Here is a 16175-nt window from a genome sequence, read left to right as displayed (position 1 = left end):
ACAGCATTCTAACATTGGATATTATTTTTTTCTGTTGAATTACTGAAAAGACAGCTACGTACCACACTGGGATTAAATGGTGGGGGGATTTCCTTCCGATCTAGATGTTCCCAATTGATAACATCAAAAAAAGGATGGCTTTTGATTTCAGCCTGCAGTAACACAATCCCACAGAAAATCAATGTACTGAATAAATTCTTAATATTTACATAAATACACATTAACACACAGTATAGTATAAATTTGGTTGCTGGGTCAGTTGATTACCTTTAAGATGAGTCTCGCCTGACAAGATCCAGACTCAGGTGTCTCAGGGGAGCGTAATAACAGAGTTTAATTCTCATCACACCCAATTTAGAGGTTCAAAAAGTTTAGGTCAGACATCTGTTCTGCAACGGAGTACATAATCTAGACTGATACGTCAATACAATATAAAAGTGTGTGTTGCATTAACAGACCAGGCTAAAGTTCAACTTCCAAAAACAAGTGGTTTGGGGTTGTGTTCACAGATAAATGGAGAAAGTAAAAAGAAACCCAGCCCATTTTGAATTTGACTATTTGCAGTTTTAACAGATGCCATAAGGCGCAGAGAAACAAACTTCTAATAGCAAAGAGAGTTGATCAATTAAATATTATGAAGCTGCTTGCCTTCATTTTAACAGTCACTATTTTAAAAATAATTTCAGTAAGCTGCCTTAGGAAATAGGTCGAAGCAAGTGGTGGGGGGTGGGAATTTGAACTCGGAAGGCAAATGCTCAAGATTACATGTTCTGTTACGTAGACAGGACAAGTTGGTGCTGCTTTCCTTAGAGAAGTACTTAAGACAAGAGATGTTCAAAATCCAAAGAGGTCTGGACTTGTTGAATAGAGAACAGCTATAACCAGTGGCAGAAGGGTCAAGAGAAAAAGGGCACAGATTTAAAAGGTAATTGGCCAAATGCTGTGGTGACAGGACAAAGACCTTTTGTTTAGAAACACAGTAAGTAAGTAGAATCTGCAATGCAGCATGTATCTTCGTCACATATTCAACAAAACATCCAAGAGGTTATTGCATTATTCAAAAAGAAAGAATGCACAGAAGAGGGGCATTAGATGTAGTCAACAACACTCTCTCGGGCTTGTTACAGTGCTCCAGCGAAACTGGAAGAACAACACCTCATTTTCCACTTGGGAACCCTGCAACCTTTTGGACTCATTATCAAATTCAATAATTTTAGGGCCTGAGCACCTTCTCCCATCTCCTTACACCAATCCCCAAACACCAGGCCTTGGCATCACATGGATTTCTACCACAAACCACCCACTGTCAGTCACTAACAGTTGCCATTAGCAGCTCTTCATTGTCCCAGGCTGACTTTTACCCACTCCTTTGTCTGCTTAACTGTTTTTCTCTCTCTAGGCTCCCTTTCCACCAATTGTTTCTTCTTGCCCCCTTCCCAACACTTTCTCTCACATATAAAGCCATGTTTTCTGAGTTACAGTCAATTCAGAAGGGTCACTGGACACAAAATGTTAACTCTGCAATTTCTCCACAGATGCTGCCAGACCTGCTGAGTTTTTCTATTTCAGAATTATTTGGTCAAACCATATGTCAGAGACCCTTCCTTTTCACAAAGTATGAAGTTTGACAACATGCATGCTGACAAGATCAAAATGGATAGATTATGCAGTTGGCTGCAAACCTTAGTTAACAAGGTGAGTCACATGAATGTCAGGTGGCGACAACAAAACCTCTTTCAGGACCTTTTGTGTCAAAACAAAAAAAAAGGGACATATGGGATGAAAATCAGAAACTGTTGAAAAGTTTTGTTGACATATCCTCTACAGTGGAGGAGGGGTCAGATTGACAAGATGTGTAATTCATGTAGAGAACCAACAAGGGTATACAATACTGTCTTAAACTTACCTCCAGCATGAACGCACCAGCAACAGAAGTGACAGCAGACAGGTTTGTGGTAACCCACCCTGAAAAATATCCCCCACCTGTAGAGGTTTATTTAGCAGTACGTAAATGTGCAACAGTCCGACTGAATTTTTCAGCTCTTCAGAAAGCAATAGATTTTGAGTCAGCAGACAAAAAATCTTTGCTATCTGCACCATTGTTGAAGAGAGAAAGTTTACAGAAGATTTGTAGCTCTGGGTGAGGTTCTGGATATAAGTTTGTTCACTGAGATGGATGGTTTGTTTTCAAATGTTTTGTCACCATACTAGATAACATCATTGTCAAGCCTCCAGTGAAGCACTGGTGTTATGGCCTGCTTTCTATTTATGTGTTTAGGTTTCCTTGGGCTGGTGATGTTCATTTCCTGTGTTGGTAATGTCACTTCCGGTTCTCATTCTCAGAGGGTGATAGATGGGATCCACATCAATGAGTTTGTTGATATAGTTCCGGTTGGATTGCCATGCTTCGAGGAATTCTTGTGCATGTTTCGGTTTGGCTTGTTCTAGGATGATGTTTTGTCCCAAAGTGGTGTCCTTCCTCATCTGTATGTAAGGATACTAGGGATAGTGGGTCGTGTCTTTTTGTGGCTTGTTGAAGTTCATATGTCCTAGTGGCTAGTTTTCTGCCCGTTTGTCCAATGTAGTGTTTATTATAGTACTTGCAAAGTATTCGTAAACGACGTTCATTTTGCTTGTTACCTATATAAGGTATTTTAAGCTCATTAGCTGCTGTTTTAGTGTGTTGGTGGGTTTGTAGGCTACCATGATGCCAAGAGATCAGAGTCATCTAGCAGTCATTTCTGAGATGTCTATGATTTAGGGGAGAATGGCTAGGGCTTTTGAGTGCATTATCTGCATATTGGGGTTTGTTGCTGAGAAATCGACGGACTGTATTCATTGGGTACCCATTCTTTTTATTTATGCTGTACAGGTGGTTTTCTTCTGCTTTGTGGTTCCTCAGTGCTGCAGTGTGTGGTGGCTCATTGAAATTATGTTTTAATGCAGCTTTGGTTGTGGGTGTTGGGATGATTGCTTCTGTAATTCAGTATTTGGTCCATATTTGTGGCTTTCCTGTTGATGCTGGTTTGAAGTTCCTCATTGACTGTTCAGTCTACTAGAGAAACTTCAAACCAGCGTCTACAGGAAAGAAACACATATGGATCAAATACTGAATTACAGAAGCAATCATCCCAACACCCACAAACAAAGCTTCATTAGAACATTATTTCAACAAGCCACCACACACTGCAGCACATAGGAGCTACAAAGAGCAGAAAAAAAACATTATACAGCGTATTCAAAACGATCAGGTACCAAATGAAAACAGTCCATCGATTTCTCGGCAACAAACCCAAACAAGCAGACAAAACGCGCCCAGAAACCCTAGCCACTCTCCCCTACATCAAAGGCAACTCGGAAATGACTGCCAGACTACTAGGACCTCTTGGCATCATGGCAGCCCACAAACCCACCAACACACTAAAACAGCAGCTAATTAACTTTAAATACCCTATATGACAACAAGCAAAATGAACGTCATTTACAAAATACCGTGCAAGAACTGTAACAAACACTACATTGGACAAACAGGCAGAAAACTAGCCACCAGGATACATGAACATCAACTAGCCACAAAAAGACATGACCCACTCTCACTAGTATCCTTACATTCAGATGAGGAAGGACACCACTTTGACTGGGACAACACATCCATCCTAGGACAAGCCAAACAGAGACACTGAAGAATTCCAACCGGAACTCTATTAACAAACATATTGATTTGAATTGGAAATGTGTTGCTGGAAAAGCGCAGCAGGTCAGGCAGCATCCAGGGAACAGGAGAATCGACGTTTCGGGCATAAGCCCTTCCTGCTCTGATCTCCAGGATCTGCAGACCTCACTTTCTCCCCATATTGATTTGAATCCCATTTATCACCCGCAGAGAAAAATAACATCACCACAGGAAATGACATCACCAGCCCAAGGAAACCTAAACACAAATAGAAAGCAGGACATAACACCAATGCTTCACTGGAGGCTCTCTTATGATGTTACTTAGTATAGTGATGAAACATCTGAAAATGAACCATCCAGCTCAGCGAGCAAACCTACATCCATTGTTGAAGAGAATAATTGAAGTAGCAAGGGAAAATAGGAATCAGTACAGTACAATAAAGATGAGGGTCTATTGGAAAGAAACATTTAAGGGAAGAAAAGCAAATGAATTAGCAAAGGAAAGAGCTAGAACAGGGAGTAAAGGGAGGCCACATAGATACTGTCACAGGTTGGGAGCTTGACCAATACCTTCCTTTCTGAAAAGGCACGGTGCTGACATTTCTTGGGGAGGCTGGATTGGAAGGTGGTGAAGGGGTGTTTCATGGAAAAGATTATAGTCAAATATTGAAGAAAAACAAAGGCAATATATATTTGGATGAAGCTGTGGGAGTTATGACCATAATAAGAAATGATGTGGAGATGCCAGTGTTAAATTGGGGTGGATAAAGAAGTCACATGACACCAGGTTAAAATCCAACAGCTATATTTGAAACCACAAAACCCGCATCATGTGATTTCTGACATAATAAGAAATGTGGCAACTACAGCCACAATCACTGAACTGGAAACATCATTTCCAGAAATTAGACCAGGTCCAGAAAATGAATTGGTTTTTGTGGAAGACAGTTGGATTCTGCATAACAATGTCCACGATAAACTGGTGCTGGTTATATTAAACTTGACAAGAATAAGATTGCCAGTATGGTATTCTAATTGTAAGCTAACAACTGCAGAGAGAATTACTCAAAACCGATGTTTGAGCAAGGGGCACAGGCACAAGCTTTGTAAGTTACTGCCCCAAAACAGGAAAATAAAAGGAAAAGGTCAGTTGAGAAACAGAAAAAAAGTTTAGTGAATGATGTGATAACAGGATTTAACATAAGATCAGGAGTAGTACATTCCCTGGATATTGTGGGATTGAAGTAAAAAATTCTCAACAGCCAGAGATAGATTCTTGATTTGCATGGGAAAATCAAGGGTTATGAGGAAAGTGAACTTGAGGAATGTTGGATCAGCCATGATCCTGTTGAATGGTGGAGCATGCTTGGAGGGCCAAATGACCAACTCCTATATCTAATGATCTTATGATCTAAGCAGTTTTAAAATGTCCTTAGGGATAGACAAGGCATCTAAAATTCCTTACATGATGATCAGGAACTAACAAGTACCACAACATTATTGGTATTCAATTTTTAGAATCAAGATAAGGCTATTAATTGATTGATAAAAAGCAGCTCAAACATAGTAATAATGTTGTTAGAAGTAATATTTGTTTGGCATGTGGGAACTGGGTGATAGAACAAGCAAAAGAAACTATATCATACGGTATCTAGATTAGATTGGTGCTGGAAAAGGACAGCAGGTCAGGCAGTATCCGAGAAGCAGGAAAATTGATTTTCCTGCTCCTAGGATGCTGCCTGACCTGTGCTTTTCCAGCACCACTCTAATCTAGACTCTGATTTCCAGCACCTGCAGTCCTCACTTTTGCCTATATCATACAGTGTGTTGGGTTTGCAGTACTGGGCTGAGTCTCAGCTTCCAATGCAGGGATGAAAATTTACACTTTAATGATCAAGTTTACATTTGAAGTCACATGATGATTAAAAATTGGTACCAGAGGGTAGGCTATAAATCATTTGCCAGATAAACTACTTATCTTTAGCATCTCCATATAAACACCATGTCTGTGTGGTGTACCACCAGAAAATGTTTTTATTAAATACATAATGAAGTCTGGTAGAAAACTTTTCCAAGTTTTCTTACATTTTCTCAATCTCTATTCCAAAAGAGTTAGAGAACATGGTAGTCATTTATCAGAGAAACTGGTGAAACAAAGTCAAGATGACAATAGGGAAATACTTTCATCAGTCATTTATTGGAAATTTTAGAACATCAGAATGTTTTGCATAAAGATTGTGGGGGATATCCACCACTATACTATGAACTGAAATTTTAATTTGGAAGGGGATAAAATGGAGGTGGGGGGGGGGTTGAAAAATGTGGTCCTGGAAAGACACAGCAGGCCAGGCAGCATCTGAGCAGGAGAATCAACGTTTCGGGCATAATCCCTTCTTCCTGAAGAAGGGCTTATGCCTGAAACGTCGATTTTCCTGCTCCTCGGATGCTGCCTGGCCTGCTGTGTTTTTCCAGCACCACATTTTTCAACTCTGGTACTCCAGCATCTCAATCCTCACTTTCTCCTAGGGGATAAAATGGGCAAGGTTTGTGTTGATAGGAAGGATAAAGAGGTGGTGCACAAAACGGGCAAAAGATCCAAGTCAAGCCTGTTGATATTGAAAGCTCTGACAACTATTACCAGCATAGTTCCTGCAATAATGATGTATGACAAGGGCCCTGGAAGGTGGTTAAAATATTTACCATGATTACATTATGAGTCGGGAGAAAGAAAAACAAGATGCATTAGGGTTAGACCCAAATGGGATTGACTAATAAGAAACTTTAAAATGACACAGCCCTAAACCTCAAGAGACAAATTCTGACTTATTTAAATGATGCTGGGAATGTAAATAATAAGTAAACTCATGGTTTATTTTCCTGGATCTGACTTGTCATAAGTGGGACAAACATCTATAATCTATCTGATCAAAACTGGATTTATGTTTAAAATACCTGTGGTTGACAGCAAGATTAATGATCTGCTGTGTGGAACATAGTTTCTTGTTCATAACTTTCTTTCATATAGTGACATTAACAAGGTACTTCACAAACCATTCTAAAGGCATAATGTTATGCCAATCTTTAAAGAGATGAAAGGGGGTAAAAATAATGACTCAAAAACTTGAACAATATTTAATACCACACAGCTGCAAATGTTTAGCTGTTGATAACTCAAAACACAAAACTGATAGTTAAACAATACATGGGACTATTTGTTCTAGGACCTAACTCTTTTGCAAGATAACAAAGGAATAAGTTAATGCTCACAATCAAACAAAGAAAGAGTTTTTTATTCATTGAACCTCAGCCTTGAAAGAAGCCACTAAAACACCAAGGGCATGGGATAACAGAAGCTGACAAGTCAGACATGAACAGTTGTGCAAGGACAAATTGTAGCCTATACTGAATCAGACCTGATGATATGTAGTGCCTTCGCACTAATCTTATATTGCAATTAGTAGTCATACCTATGTAGTGATGTATTAACTGCACACATATTCTATGCACAAGCCTCATCAATAATGATTCAATTTAGATAACTGTACACTTCTTAATTCGTATACAAAAATTTCTAACTGAATCCAGGAGCAAAACTGCCTTTGTTTGGGGTCTCCGGTGTGTGTCTTTGTTTTAGGTACTATCCCTGGCGATAGCTAAGTAATAAAGGCCATTTTAACACTGTACAGATCTGTGTTTGGTCACTCCCCACGGAGAAGGGTCAAATGATACTGGGCCTATGAGACCCCAGAAATTAGACGCAATCAGGATTTAGTTTTTGGGAAATGAACAGAAGCAATTGGATGATGTCACAGCGGGTGACCATATCAGAAATGGTGACCACAATTCAGTTAGATTTCATATTATAATGGAAAAGGACAGAGATAATTCAACAGTAAAAGTTTTAAAGTGGGGGAAGGCAAATTTTGCAGAACTGAAAAGTGATTTGGCCGAGGTGGACCGGACAGCACTGCTAAAGGATAAAATCAGTCGGAGGCAGTAAAAAGAGAGATCCTTAAAGCACAAAGCAGACATCGCCCCTCCAAAAATATAAATGGTAATACCAAATCTGTACCCCTATAGTTGTCTAAAAATATAGAAAAGAAGATTAAACAGTAAAAGAAAACTTATGATAGTCTCAAAAAAAAAACCTCAACACTGCAGATAGCATAGAGGAGTATAGGAAGTACAGAAATCAAGTTTAAAAAAAAGGAAAGCAAAGAAAGGGCACAACAAAAATTTGCAACCAAGAGAAAGGAAAACCCAAATATGTTTTACCAGTAATATTCAGAACAAAAGGATAATTAAAGGGAAAAGTGGGACCTATCAGAGATGAAAAAGGAACCTATATAAAGATAGAGAATATAGGAAGAATTTTAAATGATATTTTTGTCTTCATACTTACAAAGTAATCCAAGAGGAGCAGTGTAAAATATTAGACAAAATAATCATGAGAGGAAGAGTTGGGAGTTGGAATTGAAAGTGAATAAGTTGCCAGGGCCAGATGGATTATTCTCTAGGATATTAAAAAGAGGTCAGGGGAAATAGCAGATGCTCGGAGGATTATTTTGCAATCTTCATCAGACGCAGATAAGGTGCGAGAGAACTGGAGGAATGCAAATGCATTTTTTTGTTCTTTAAAAAAGGGCACAAAGGAAATATCAAACAATTATTGACCAGTGGAGTTACTTCATTGGTGGACAAATTGTTAGAATCAATTCTGAAAGATCAGATAAACTGTCACTTAGAAAGACATCGACTAGTCAGAAATAATCATCATGGCTCTGTTAAGGGAAGGTCATGCCTTACAAAATTGATTGAATCTTTTGAGAAAGTGATAAGGGGGATCGATGAGTAAGTGCAGTGGATATTAGGAAGGCAATTGACAAGTTCCCACATGGTACACTGCCCAAAAACTTAAAGGGATAATGTGTCAAATTGGATCCAAAGTTGCCTTAGTGACAGGTAACAAAGGGTCACGGTCAATATAAAAAACAGAAATTGCTGGAAAATCACAGCCGGTCTGGTAATATCTGTGGAGAGAAAGCAAAGTTAACATTTTGGGTCCAGTGACCCTTCTTCAGAACTGGTAATAGTTGATTGCTACATTTGTCAATAGAATGCTGTTTCAAGTTAATGTTTGGTGTTGGGACCCCTGCTGTTTGTTTTAGATATTAATGATTTGGACTTGAACATGGGGCACAACTGGGAAGTTTGCAGACAAACAGATTGGCTGCACAGTGTAGAAGATAGCTGTAAGTTCCAAAATGATATAGTGATTGGGCAGGTAAGTGGGAGATGGAATTCAATTTTGATAATTGTGAGGCAATGCATTTAGTGAGGCCAATGTATTTGTGGGCGGCACAGTGGTTAGCACTGCTGTCTCACAACGTCAGAGACCCGGGTTCAATTCCCACCTCAGGCAACTGTCTGTGTGGAGTTTGCACGTTCTCCCTGTGTCTGTGTGGGTTTCCTCCGGGTGCTCCGGTTTCCTGCCACAATCCAAAAACGTGCAGGTTAGGTGAATTGGCCATTATAAATTGCCCGTAGTGTTAGGTGTAGGGGAATGGGTCTGGGTGGGTTGCACTTCAGTGGGTTGGTGTGGACTTGTTGGGCCGAAGGGCCTGTTTCCACACTGTAAGTAATCTAAAAAAAAAATACACAATAAACAGGAACATACTGAGAGGTATAGAGTGACAGGTTCCTAAAAGTAGCAGTACAGATAAATAGGGTTGTAAAGAAGGCACGCAGAATGCTGTTCTGCATTAGCAAAGGTATATAATGTAAAAGTACGAATATGATGAAGTGGTAAAAGACATTGGTGAGGCCACAACTGCAGGAAGGATGTAATTGCTCTGAGGAGAGTGCAGAGACAATTAACTAGAATGTTGCCAGGACTGGAGAATTTTAGCTACGAGGAGAGATTGGAGAGGTTGGAGTGGTTTCCCTTGGAACAGGGAAGGCTGAAGGATGACATGATTGAGGTACACAAAATTGTGAAGGATAGAGATAGAGTGGATAGGAGGAGTCTGTTTCCCTTGGCAGAGTGTTCAAAAACCAGGGATCATAAATTCAAGCTAAGTGGGAGAAGGAATAGAGTGGATGCGAGGAAAAACGTTTTATACAGGTGAGTGGAATGCACTGCCTGAGTTGGTGGCGGAGGAAGTGAGTACTGCAGATGCTGGAGATCAGAGCTGAAAATGTGTTGCTGGAAAAGCATCCAAGGAACAGGAGAATCGACTTTTCGGGTAAACCCTACTTCAGGAATGAGGAAAGTGTGTCCAGTAGGCTAAGATAAAAGGTAGGGAGGAGGGACTTGGGGGAGGGGCATTGGAAATGCGATAGGTGGAAGGAGGTCAAGGTGAGGGTGATAGGCCGGAGTGGGGTGGGGGCGGAGAGGTCAGGAAGATTGCAGGTTAGGAAGGCGGTGCTGAGTTCGAGAGATTTGACTGAGACAAGGTGGGGGGAGGGGAAATGAGGAAACTGGAGAAATCAGAGTTCATTCCTTGTGGTTGGAGGGTTCCTAGGCGGAAGATGAGGCGCTCTTCCTCCAACCGTCGTGTTGCTATGGTCTGGCGATGGAGGAGTCCAAGGACCTGCATGTCCTTGGTGGAGTGGGAGGGGGAGTTGAAGTGTTGAGCCACGGGGTGGTTGGGTTGGTTGGTCTGGGTGTCCCAGAGGTGTTCTCTGAAACGTTCCGCAAGTAGGCGGTCTGTCTTCCCAATATAGAGGAGGCCATATCGGGTGCAGCGGACGCAATAGATGATGTGTGTGGAGGTGCAGGTGAATTTGTGGCGGATATGGAAGTATCCCTTGGGGCCTTGGAGGGAAGTAAGGGGGGGAAGGTGTGGGCGCAAGTTTTGCATTTCTTGCGGTTGCAGGGGAAGGTGCCGGGAGTGGAGGTTGGGTTGGTGGGGGGTGTGGACCTGACGAGAGAGTCACGGACGGAGTGGTCTTTTCGAAACGCTGATAGGGGAGGGGAGGGAAATATATCCCTGCTGGTGGGGTCCGTTTGGAGGTGGCGGAAATGACGGCGGATGATACGCTGTACATGGGTGGTTGGTGGGGTGGTAGGTGGAGGCAGAGACCTTAAACACTTGAAAGTACTTGAATCTGCACCTTAAGTACTATAAGCTATGGACAGTATGGGATGAATGGCCTCCTTCTGTTCTGTATAATTCTATAGGAGATATTAGGGTAGATGACCAAAGGCTTTCTCAAAGAGGAATCTATGTATTAACAGTAGAATTCAACTTTTTGATGTATACACACACACAAAAAGAGTGGTATACAGTAATATAAAAATGAACCCAAAAGAAAGAATAAGAGTTAGGAAAAGGAAAGGGAAAGAAGAGTCAGGAATCGGTCAGTCTAAAGTCAGAACGTTGCAGATTCAAGTCTTACTCCTGGACTGAGTGCACCATTTTAGACCAACACATTAGATTAAACGAGGGTTGTATTGCCAAACATTTTACAAAATGTTCATGAAACATGGGTGTTTCTGGCTGGGCCTGCATTTATTCTCCAGAGGCCAGTTAAGAGTAAACCATATTGCTGTGGGTCTGGAGTCACATGCAGGCCAGATTACACAAAGATAGCAGTTTCCTTCTATAAAAGAACATTATTAAATCAGATGGGTCCTTATAACAACCAACAGTGGTTACAGGTTGCCATTAGGTCAGATCTTTATTTCAGATTTTCATTGAATTCAAATTTCACCATCTGCCATGGTGGTCTTTCAATTCATGTTGGGGAGAAAGTGAGGTCTGCAGATGCTGGAGATCAGAGCTGAAAATGTGTTGCTGGAAAAGCGCAGCAAGTCAGGCAGCATCCAGGGAACAGGAGAATCGACGTTTCGGGCATAAGCCCTTCTTCAGGAATGAGGAAAGGCCCTCCTCCCTACCTTTTATCTTAGCCTGCTGGACAAACTTTCCTCTTTCCTGAAAAAGGATTTATGCCCGAAACGTCGATTCTCCTGTTCCCTGGATGCTGCCTGACCTGCTGCGCTTTTCCAGCAACACATTTCCATCTATTTCTGAAGAGGAGCAAGGATGCCATTCCAGTATTCTGGCCAATACCCTCGATCAATATTACAACACAGAATATCTGGTCATTATTGTGCTGATGTTTGAGGGAGTTTGCTGTGCACAAATTGATTGCTGTGATCCCTATTCTGAAATGTGGTCACTGTTTTAATAGTACTTCTTTGGTATTGCAGTGATCTTGAACGGCACTATACAAATGCAAGTTTTCCTTATTTTCTTAAAATACACACAGTTGTAAATCTTAACAGATTAGTAGGCCACCTTTAATATTCAGTCATTTGGGACAGAAGTGTTAAAGTTCAATGATGTTAATTATTTTGGTGTACTATACTTGAAATCTTTAAAAAGCAAAAACATTGGTGATTTCATTTGCATAGTTACCAGTGAGTCATGATCATATTCAATGGCAGAGCAGGCTTGAGGGGCTGAAAGGCTTACTCCTGTTCCTATTTCTATTAGCCTTGTGTGGTACTAGTTACTGACAGCTTGTTCTAAGTTCATAAGCCATTATTTTGACCACTAGTTTGTGCAGAGTACTGTTTGATTGATAATTTTTCTTTCTATTTGCCATTATGACTGCAAAGTGAGGATGTATGAAAATGCAATTTGTTAATATCTTATGTAATATTTTTTAACAGTGCAGCTGCAACATGTCTTTATTTTGTACCATTAAATAAAAAAAAGCTTTAGCACAATTTATAGGAAGATGTAGAATAAAAAAGAAGTGGGACTGAAATTGAGCCCTGAATGCAGAGTTGAGGCAGAATTTACTCAGAAGCATGAGTTTTAAAGAATACTAAAAAAGGTAGACAGAGAAAATCAGGAAGTGGTGGGTTTTTAAGAGAGGGATAATACATTCTTCCAAATTCAACACATTAAGTTATGGCAGACTTGCATGCATAGCTACAATAATCTAGATATTTACAAATGCTATAAAATATTAGCTGAGAACCAATCTAACTTGAGTTTTGAACTGATAGTGCAGCATTTCCTCGAAGTATTGCCTAGATTTTACACTCAAGTCTTGAGTGGATTATCATAAAGACTGAGCCTAACAGGTACTCCTTAAAAGAATAATGTTCTTGCACAAAGAACTATCTAACTTGATTTGAGAAATAATGATGAAAAGTCAAAGTCGACAGTACGACATCAAAAGTCTAAAAAGATAAATTCAAAGGAGAAGTTAGTGATAGTGCAAAGATTGAGCTTTAAAAACCCAAAGGTTGTAGGAAGAGTGAAATTTCAAGGGATGCAAGGAGCATGTCACAGAATGTTGCAAGGGCTGAAACAGGGCACAAGTGGTCTGCACCAGCATATTCCCAGAGAATAACCCCAAGTCTAACTGCACTTTTCTGATTGCTTTCTCTGCCCTTGAATGCCAATGGTTGGACTATGTAACTAATACATCAAGAGGTGAGGCTGCTTACTTAGCTAAAACTAACACTTAGCAAAACCGTTTGAAAGTAGACCTGAAATGCAACCAAAAAAAAAATGCTACAAAGCAGATTTTTTTTCAGCTAGTGAGGAACCTTGTTTATTAACTGCAGATGCTAGAGATCAGAATGAAAAAGTGTGGTGCTGGAAAAGCACAGCCAGTCAGGCTGCATCCAAGGAGCAGGAGAGTCAACGTTTTGAGCAAAGCTCTTAATCAGGAATGTCCTGCTCAAAATGTCGACTCTCCTGCTCCTCAGATGTTGCCTGACCAGCTGTGCTTTTCCGACGTCACACTTTCTGACTCTGAATCTTGTTTATTGTTTAACTGCTAGTAAATGGTGGATGACTTCAAGGTTTGACAAGAACTTCTTACAAAATCATCCTTTGCTCCTAGTCTTCTCTCCCTCTCTTTTTCCAGTAATCCTTCCAGGATTGAACAGGCTTCGTCAGTTGCTCCAGGCCTCAGCTGCAAAGGCTTGTGAAGGATGTATTCGTACATCTCAGCAGTATCACGACTATAGAAAGGAGGCTGCAAAAAAAAAAAAACATTGATTTTGCTGACTTATTTTGTTTTGATTATGTCAGAGTTATCCATTTGAAACAAATATCTTCCTCCTCTAATAACTCTGTATACAAAATGCAGTCTATAGTTTCCTGCTTTCTGCCTTCCATTTTTTTTGTTTAAGGTCTTTAAATTAGTATTTTCCAATCTACTGTAACCCTTGGGTGTAGGCCATCAAACCTGGGGGCTTGTCTGCTTTTAATCTCAATAGTCTGATCTATCAATCAATTAATTAATCAATTTATCTATCAATCCTTTTCCCTAGTATTGGCAGTTGTTTTAGTTTTCTCCTGTTCTATAATCTCTACATTACTGTACACGTTATTATTGGGGGGTTTCAGCATTCTCTACTATCAAACTAAGGCAAAGCACTGCTTTTGTGTCTCTGGTATTTGTGTTCCCATTAATAACTCCCCAGTCTCGTCCTCTAAGAGGCCAACATTCACTTTAAAAAGGAAGAGTAACAGTTTTAAAAATAAATATTATTTTAAAAATATTTTTATTTATAGGAGCTCTTGCTACCTGTGTTTATATTTTGCACTGGTTAAGACCACAAGAAATAGGAACAGGAATAGGCAATTTGGTCCATTGAGCTTGTTCCACATTCATTGGGATCATGGTTGCTCCAAAGTTCCTCATGTTCCAGTGCTTTTCCCCCATAATAACTCGTGATTCCCCTACTGATCAAGGATCTATCTCAGCCTTAAACATACACAAGCTCCACTGCTCTGTCGCAAAGACATTCAACCCTCAAAAGAAATTCCTCCTCATTTCAGCTTTAAATTAGCACTCCTTTATTCTGAGACTATGCCCTCTGGTCCTAAACTTTCCCATGATGGGAAACATCTTCTCAGCATTTACCTAGTCAAGCCCCTTAAAAATCGTATGTATGTTTCAACGAGATCACCTCTCATTCTTCTAACTTCCAGTTTAGTAGAGTCTGAATCTGTTTAACGTTTACTCAAAACAATCCCTCTATATCAGGGATCATCCTAGGGAACTTGTTCTGAACAGCCTCCAAAGAAATTATATGTTTCCCTAAATAAGAGGACCAAGTTGCACACAGTACTCCAGATGTGATCTCACCAGCTCAGGTGCAGTAAGACATCCCTACTCTTATACTCCAAGCCCCTTAAAATAAAAGGCCAACATTCTATTGGTCTTCCTGATTACCTGTATGCTAGGTTTGCATTTTGTGCACAAGTCCCTTTTTGTGTTGGAGTTTTCTGCAGATTTTCTCCTTTTAAATAAAACTGTTCTCTTTAATCAGTCACCCAGGTGGACCTGGTCAAAGATTTTGATGAAATCAGTACAAAATTATATCAACTGTATTTCCCTCGCCTGGATGCCTGGTTATCTCCTTCAAAATTTCTGTCAGATTTGAGAGACATGACCTTCCTCCAACAAAGCCATGCTGACTATCCCCAATCAAATCTTGCCTTTCCAAGTGCAGAACAATTCTCGCTTTCATTGCAACTTACTTTCCCACCTATTTCAATGGGTTAATAAATTCTATCTCCGCATCTAAGCCATTCACATGGGTTGTAAGTAATTGGGGCCCAAGGACCAAAACCTGTGGTACCCCACAGGTTACAGCTTGCCAACCAGAAAATGATCCATTTATCTTGGTACTCTGCTTTCTATTGGTTAACCAATCCTCTCACCTGCTCCAGAGGTCTGTAATAACATCTCTGAACAGATTGATTTAAAAAGAAATAGATATTGCCACTAACTCCGTATAATCTTACCTTGTGTACCAAACTCTTACACAGGACCTTATTAGATGCCTTTGGAAATCCAGATATATACTATATTTACAGGACCCCCATTATCTACTTTGCTTGTTTGAAGAACTCCTGCACGATTTACCCTTCATAAAACCATGCTTTTTGACTTTCGTATGTCCCATTACTACTTTCTTAATATTGGATTCAAACAACATCCCCCCACCAGACCAAGTCTATATTCAGGATACCGTCCATTGTGGGTGTGTGGCAATGTCACCACGCTAATTGGGATAGAATTCAAACAGATCTAGCAGCTGAAAACTACGCATCTGTGAGGTGCTGTCACCATATACAGTAGTTAAATTGCATTCAAACACAGCCTGCAATTTCCCAGCTTTACATATCTCCTACTCTACCATTACAGTGATGTCAGGGGATCAACAATGACTCAAAGAAAAATGCAGGAGGGCATACCAAGAGCAGTACCAGGAGCGGGATGGCCAGCAATTAGCAGGCCCAGAGCAGGGCAGCTGACAGTGAGCGCACAGAGGCCACGTGTGGTCAGACACTGGGGAGACAGTTGCCTAATGGTATTATCACTGGACTGTTAATCTGGAGACCCAGTAATGTTCTAGTGACCTGGGATCAAATCCTACAATGGCAGATTGTGGAATTTGAATTGAGTAAATAACTGAAATTAGGTGTCTTCACGATGACCACAAATCCATTGACGAT

At 40.4% G+C, this 16175-nt stretch overlaps 1 protein-coding gene across 11 annotated transcripts in view; it reads right to left on the bottom strand.

The window, feature by feature from the left end:
• The window catches only part of sgk3 (serum/glucocorticoid regulated kinase family member 3), a 134326-nt gene that overhangs the window by 1881 nt on the left and 116270 nt on the right, over positions 1-16175 (bottom strand). For all 11 annotated transcript variants that reach the window (XM_087985946.1, XM_087985948.1, XM_087985944.1 and 8 more), the window contains 2 exons: positions 13525-13680; positions 63-152 (listed from right to left, as the gene is read on the bottom strand). In XM_087985946.1, the coding sequence (XP_087842072.1) occupies positions 63-152; positions 13525-13680 (246 nt within the window). The remainder of the gene's footprint in view (positions 1-62; positions 153-13524; positions 13681-16175) is intronic.

Source organism: Chiloscyllium plagiosum, unplaced genomic scaffold (genome assembly GCF_037043375.1).
Source record: "Chiloscyllium plagiosum isolate Xiang-an unplaced genomic scaffold, Cpla_swu_hap1 HiC_scaffold_4, whole genome shotgun sequence".
NCBI classification, from domain to species: domain Eukaryota; kingdom Metazoa; phylum Chordata; class Chondrichthyes; order Orectolobiformes; family Hemiscylliidae; genus Chiloscyllium; species Chiloscyllium plagiosum.
The sequence above is the reverse complement of the archived record's forward strand: the minus strand, read 5'-3'. Positions and strand labels throughout refer to the sequence as shown.